Source organism: Mesoplodon bidens (genome assembly GCF_964165515.1).
Source record: "Mesoplodon bidens genome assembly, chromosome: 16".
Classification (NCBI taxonomy): Eukaryota; Metazoa; Chordata; class Mammalia; order Artiodactyla; family Ziphiidae; genus Mesoplodon; species Mesoplodon bidens.
Window position 1 is genome coordinate 63844172 of NC_138173.1, and position 6892 is coordinate 63851063.

At 42.9% G+C, this 6892-nt stretch overlaps 1 protein-coding gene across 1 annotated transcript; it reads left to right on the forward strand.

Moving 5' to 3' along the window:
• The first annotated feature begins 3175 nt into the window (after positions 1–3175).
• Positions 3176–6391, forward strand: ZNF572 (zinc finger protein 572). Its single transcript, XM_081258037.1, has 2 exons — positions 3176–3284; positions 4223–6391. The coding sequence occupies exons 1-2, from the start codon at positions 3206–3208 to the stop codon at positions 5731–5733; spliced, it is 1590 nt and encodes a 529-aa protein (XP_081114163.1). The 5' UTR covers positions 3176–3205; the 3' UTR covers positions 5734–6391.
• The last annotated feature ends 501 nt before the right edge of the window (positions 6392–6892 follow it).

Consider the following 6892-nt stretch of genomic DNA (forward strand, 5'->3'; position numbering starts at 1 on the left):
GGCTGCTCCCCATCGCTGCCATTATCGCCTGAACCATCCCTCCCCCTCACCCCGTGGACAAATTGTCTTCCACGAAACCAGTCCCTGGGTTGGGGACCGCTGGTGTAAGGCTCCCATGAAGGTGGGAAGTAAAGTGACTGGTAGTAGAGGGCTCATTTTCAGTGCCAAGCACCAATGCTCTGTTGTAATAGGAAGGAAGGAAGAGATGGTTGCGGTGCAGACTTAGTAGATTTGCATGTTTGATGTGCGGGAGATGAAGGCTTCTGTTTTCTCTGTAATGAAAGAGGAGAGTTTAAATGCTTCTCTAAGTGTTATTCATAACGTTGCCTCGTGAACTAATTGTTTTATATGTGGGTGGATGCCTTAGCTCTCTCACTGTTCCACAGGTAGCTAAATATACCTCCTAGTTCACAGCAGTGGGAACACACAGAAGGCGCTTGAAATATTCGCTTCATTTTAATTCTAATGATGATGAGAAATCTAATGATGGCAAAGAAGAGTATAAGCTCCAGTTGGGCCCCTATGATAAAGCGCCTGATAAGCGTAAGGGATGAGAATCAGAGTTGGCAAAAGACAAAGGCCACAAGGAAGAGAAATCCACCAGGACGCTCCTTCCTGTCCGGTACCCTAAGGGTTAAGACCAAAGAGAACGGGCCATCACTGTTTCCTAGAGAGGCCCGGCGAGCCGGCTGGGGGAGATGGGGGTGCTTCCTGTTTCTGTCTTCCGCGTTTGAGAGGTTAGGAACGTGGGTTGGTGGGGTCAGAAGCAGAGGGGCCCCTTAATTCCGGGACAGCTGGGCTTGCTGGGGGTGCGGGGCGCCTTGTGTGTAGCCCCCAGCACAGTGAGTTCCTTCTCGGGTGGAAGGGAGCCGAGGGCTGCGGGCCAGAGGAGCGAAGCTGCGCCGCCCAGGAGAGGGATGTCAGTCCCGGAGAGGGATGCGGTTGCTGTGAGGGGCGAAGGCCCAGCCAGCATCTTTCGCTGCACGGGCAACTGCGCCAACCTCGCCTGCGGGGTCCCTTGAAGGACCGTGTCGACTGGAGATGATCTGCTCCCCTGGAGCTCACCCCGTAGTGCACCCCAGCCTGTGCTCCCTGTCAGCGCTTCTTAAAGCTAAGCTTAAGGCAGTGCATTTTCTTTGGAAGTCTTTTTAATGCAAAGCACCGCCCCCATCGTAATCACCTCTTTGCTCTAGGAGAGTGAAAACAGCCTTTCTCTGTGGAGTGACATTTTTTAAAAAATTATTTTAATTTTTTTTGGCTGTGTTGGGTCTTCATTGCTGAGCGCGGGCTTTCTCTAGTTGCGGCCAGTGGGGGCTACTCTTAATTGCAGCGTGCGGGCTTCTCATTGCGTTGGCTTCTCTTGTTGCGGAGCACGGGCTCTGGGCGCATGGGCTTCAGGAGTTGCAGCACGCGGGCTCAGTAGTTGTGGCTCGCAGGTTCAGTAGTTGGGGTTCTTAGGCTCAGTTGCTCCGCGGCATGTGGAATCTTCACGGACCAGGGCTTGAACCCGTGTCCCCTGCATTGGCAGGCAGATTCTTAACCACTGAGCCACCAGGGAAGTCCCTGGAATGACATATTAAGGACAGCCTCTTAATACCATTTATGGCCTTGAGTTTGCTACCCTTTTGCTGAGAGGAACCTGAGGACTCTTCTGTTACCAAAATTAATAGTTTCTTAGCAGGGAAAATGGTAGCATGGGTATCTGTTACCCAGACTCTTGCTTCTTTTGTAAAGACTTTGATAGAAATACGTAACTCAGACGGCAAGACATATTACTCCATTTGAACAACTTTCCTTTTTTTTCTTGCATTCAGGTATATGTTTTTTTCCCCCACTTAAACACTGGGCATATTTGTAATTTAGACAAGTTTCTTATAGACTGAGAATGCCAGCTTCCTTTGGCATAAGGTCTAGGGATGTGAATTGGCTTTCTAAAAACACAATCAATATAGGAATTCCCTGGTGGTCCAGTGGTTAGGGCTTGGCGATTTCACTGCTGGGGCCGGGTGTGGAGAGTGGTGGTGGACGTCAATATATTCCAAAATAAAGGTCCTGATCATTTGCAGGTTGGGGTTATGCCCAGCTCTGCTTTCTGCTCTAGTTGTTTACTGTATCAGATAAGAATGTTGAAGTCAGTGTCCAAACAGGTTTGGGACTGAATCCTGCTCTACTACTTTCCGGTTGTGTGCCCTTGGGAAAGTTTCTTAATGTCTATTTTGTTCACCTACAGCATGCTGGTATCTGTTCATACACTTCAGAGGGCTATTGTAAGAATTAAATAAGACACGTGTAAGGTGTTTAGTTCACTGCATGCCACATAATAGGCAATAATAGGGTGAAAATTATAAGTACACCATCTTTTGTTTTCCATATGTGTGCCTTCTTTAAAGCTCCCATTTTTCCTGAATTGTGCTATTCTTTATATCCTGAAATGCCAAGTCCATGTATAACTGCCTTCCAGTGAAAGGTCACATTTCCAGTCCCATAAAGTAGCTCAGGGATTGTAGTTGGGTCCAGAAGATAAAGTTTAGGCTGAAAAGGATATTGTGATTATGATAGAGAGGAAGAGGCAAGGAAGAGTTTCCTCATTGGCCTCCCTTTTCTGTTTAGAGATTATTGGCTATAGTTATTCTAGCCCTACCTTGTCTTAATTTCTTGTTACTAGTTAAGTAAATCCTAACTTTCTTTTGTCATTGACTTCAAAGGTTTCATCTTTCTGTCAAGGACCCACTTATTCTTTGTAAACTAAACAGGGTGCTTTCTCTTTAGCTGCTTCTTATACCTGCATATTGATTCCTTAATGTCTTATTATTGGTGCCTTTTCCAAAACACTACTTCATTTTTTCAATTAAAAGTGTTTCTAAATTCCAAGTGAACAGTGAGTATTAGTATTCATTCTGTTTTTGAAGCTTGATCCTCAGACTTTAATGTGAAGGTTTAATTTTTAAATTATTTCCCTAGGAAAAGTAAATCAGGTAAACTCATAATTCTAAATACTTGCATCTGAGATAAGATTTTCTAAAAAGATTTCTAAGGCCCATGTTTCTTACTTTTAGTATGGTCCACAGAACATTCTATGCTTACAGTTGTTATGTCGCAGTGGTTGGAGAGGAAGGAGGAAGGAGAAATGTTAACAAATGCCTTCAAGCATAACCTGTTTCCTTCCACAGGATTTTTGATCCCTAACCTGACTGTGACCATTGTGATGGAACAAGAGCAAAAACTGTTGGTCTCAGATTCTAATGGCTTCACGGAGAGGGAGAGTTTGAAAAGCACTTTTACAGGTGAGGGATCAAGAAGATCCGAATCCTTTGGAAATTCATTATACAATGTGCTGTAGAATGGGTCGAAAATCAGGGCATTAGAATGAGACAGACTTTAATTTGATTCCCTACTCTGTCACTTCCAAGCTATGAAAACTCCTACAGCCTCAGTTTTCTCATCTTTAAGAAAAGTGAATAATAATATCTGTCTCAAATATTTTTTAGGATTAATGATACACTATATGTAAAGCTACTGTTCTTGCTAAGTAGTGGGTATCATTGTTATCTCTATGTTTGCTCAGATTTAAAAAGAATTTTTTTAAATTAATTTATTTTTGGCTGTGTTGGGTCTTCGTTGCTGCGCAAGGGCTTTCTCTAGTTGCGGCGAGTGGGGGCTACTCTTCATTGCATTGCACGGGCTTCTCGTTGTGGTGGCTTCTCTTGTTGCAGAGCACGGACTCTAGTCATGCGGGCTTAAGTAGTTGTGGCACACGGGCTTAGTTGCTCCATGGCATGTGGAATCTTCCCAGACCAGGGCTCAAACCTGTGTCCCCTGCATTGGCAGGCGGATTCTTAACCACTGCACCACCAGGGAAGCCCCTGTTAACATGCTCAGATTTTAACTAAGGTTTTATCTAGTTTTCACCTCAGATAGTGTTCTGTTCATCTTCTCTCTTACTTTTTTCTTTTAAGTCTTTATTTTTAGCTTGATATCCCTTATGGCAATTGGTGAGAACTGTTCAGATGCCTCATTAGTGTTCTTGTAAGTACAAAACGTTCGTCTACTTGATGAACACATAGAGTAAAAGAATTAAAACTAGCTATAAAAACTTTTTTTTTCATATAAAATAGTTTACAAGGTTTGAGTTTGTTATTCCCTCTCTTTCATCATGATTCAGAATTTCTCTCCCCTGGCAGAAACTAGCGAATGTGTTTAGATTATTTGTTTATTCTTGCAGGAGATGAAAGTAAGAATAATTTGGAAACTGTTCAACACAGTAACTCTGAGGCAGATAAAGAGAGAGCCTCAAAATGGTCTAAAAGTGATGGCCCACAAAATTGTAAGCATGAGGACACACAAAAAATGCCATTGACATGGTCCCAGGGATGTGAAACTGAGTGTGATGGTTCCTGTGAGAATGATGGCAACTTGGAGAATCAGGGAAATTCTACAGGAAAAGAGGAGGAAAAACTCAATCACTGGGGATGGGACCCAGGACAACATACCAGGGCTGCCATCCAGCAGACTTCATCCTTCGGGGACAAACCCTACAAATGTTCTGAATGTTGGAAAAGCTTCAATAATAGTTCTCATCTTCGAACTCACCAGAGGACCCACTCAGGAGAAAAACCTTATAAATGTTCTGAGTGTGGGAAATGCTTCAGTAACAGCTCTCACCTGATTCAGCATCTGAGAACACACACAGGCGAGAAGCCCTACCAGTGTGGCGAATGTGGGAAAAGCTTCAGCAACACCTCCCATCTTATTATCCATGAAAGAACTCACACGGGAGAGAAACCCTATAAATGTCCTGAGTGTGGGAAGAGTTTCAGTAGCAGCTCCCACCTTATTCAGCATCACAGATCACATACAGGTGAAAAACCATATGAATGTCCGGTTTGTGGGAAATGCTTCAGCCACAGTTATGTCCTAGTAGAACATCAGAGGACCCACACTGGAGAAAAACCTTATAAGTGCCCCGACTGTGGGAAGAGTTTTAGTCAGAGTTCTAGTCTGATTCGCCACCAGCGGACACACACAGGTGAGAAGCCCTACAAATGTCCTGAGTGTGGAAAAAGCTTTGGTTGCAATTCTACTCTAATAAAGCATCAGAGAATACATACAGGGGAGAAACCCTATCAGTGTACAGAATGTGGGAAGAATTTCAGTCGAAGTTCAAACCTTATTACACACCGGAAGATGCACACAAGTGAGAAATCCTATGAAACGTCTGAATATGAAGAAAGTTTGAGTCAGAACTGCAGTGTGATAGACGAATGCAGAATCCAGCCAGGAGAGAAACCATATAAATGTTGTGAATGTGGAAAGAGTTTTGGCCTTAGCTCCCACCTCATAAGACATCAGAGAACACATACAGGAGAAAAACCTTATAGATGTTCTGAGTGTTGGAAAACTTTTAGTCAGAGTTCCACCCTGGTGATTCACCAAAGGACGCACACAGGAGAGAAACCTTATAAATGTCCTGACTGTGGTGAGTGCTTCAGTCAAAGCTTTAACCTTATCAGGCATCGGAGGACCCACATAGGAGAAAAACCTTACAAATGTACTGACTGTGAGAAATGCTTCAGCAGAAGTGCCTACCTCATTCAGCATCAGAAAATTCATATAGAAAAGTCCTCTGCATCTCCCGAAGTTGAAGATTTTCCTCATGAATGGACTTGGAAAAAATGTTCTGGGGAAATGGCTCTTATCTCTTCATTTTCAGTCCCAAATTCATCTCCCTCCTGAGTCCCAAAGTCTGTTTTTTTTTTTCCTTTCTTTTCTTATCGGAGCATTACAGTTAAGGTGTTCTCTGATCACAGGGTTATAAAATTTCTTTGGTTTGTTTGCCAAAACATTTGGGAAGAGTCAACCTCCCACCTTAGAGGTTGGAAAGACCCAGATCCTCGGGTCATCGGATCTGCCCAGTGAGAGAGACTGCCAATGATGGAGAGAAAGAAGAATATTTTTTATTTAAGGTAAGATAGGAATAGCTTCAAAGAAAAGCATGGAGAGAAATCCTGGGAGTCTGAAGATGAGATTGTCATTGAATTTCCTTATTTCCTATTGCCTGATTGGGTGGCAACAAATCATTTCTGTCCTTGGGGATTTACCCAGAGAAAGATTCCTTTTGAACAAATAATGTGAATTCCTGGCTATTTTGTTGGGTCTCAAGGAAGAAAAGACTAATTTTTTTTTAAAATGTGTTTTTATTTGCTGAAAATTAACTTTTACAGTATCTGGAACTGCACTGTCTGGTACAATAGCCACTAGCCACATGTGGATATTTAAGTTTAAATTAAGATGAAATGAAATTTAAAATTGACTTCCGTAGTCACACAAACCACTTGCTGAGTGCTCAGTAGCCACACATGACTGGTGGCTGCTGTATTAAATATCACAAATAGTTCTTTCAAGATCATCATTCTTGACAGATCTAGTTCCTATAAGACTGTAAGAAATGTGCTCTGGGGTTTCTGCTCTCCAAGAGGAATTTCAATATAGAATAGAAATGGTATAGAGTTGTTCTTATTTTTTTAATTTTGGCCACGCTGTGTGGCTTGTGGGATCTTAGTTCCCTGACCTGCATCCTCAGCAGTGAAAGCATGGAATCCTAACCACTGGACTGCCAGGGAATTCCCTGGGATAGAGTTTTGAAGGCACTCAGTCCAAAAGTTGGCTATTCTGATGATTGTATGTTTTATATTTGGTCACCTCAGTCATCTAGTGACATGATCCCATTGTCTTGGCCAAAGTCAGATTAGGACGTAGGATTCTTGAACTCTATTTTAAGGCTTTCTGTCAAATGGTCCTTTCCCCTCAGTTTTACTATTCTATATGTCCTCATCAGATCAGAAACTGGGTTCTTTTTCTAATAATTAACTCACTGAGTCTGAGCCAGTGTCCA

Bases quoted from the DNA above. Each gene is read 5' to 3' on its own strand.
- ZNF572 (XM_081258037.1), top strand. From the start codon at position 3,206: ATGGAACAAGAGCAAAAACTGTTGGTCTCAGATTCTAATGGCTTCACG. The intron at 3,285-4,222 runs GTGAGGGATCAA...TTATTCTTGCAG, and splicing joins TTTGAAAAGCACTTTTACAG to GAGATGAAAGTAAGAATAAT.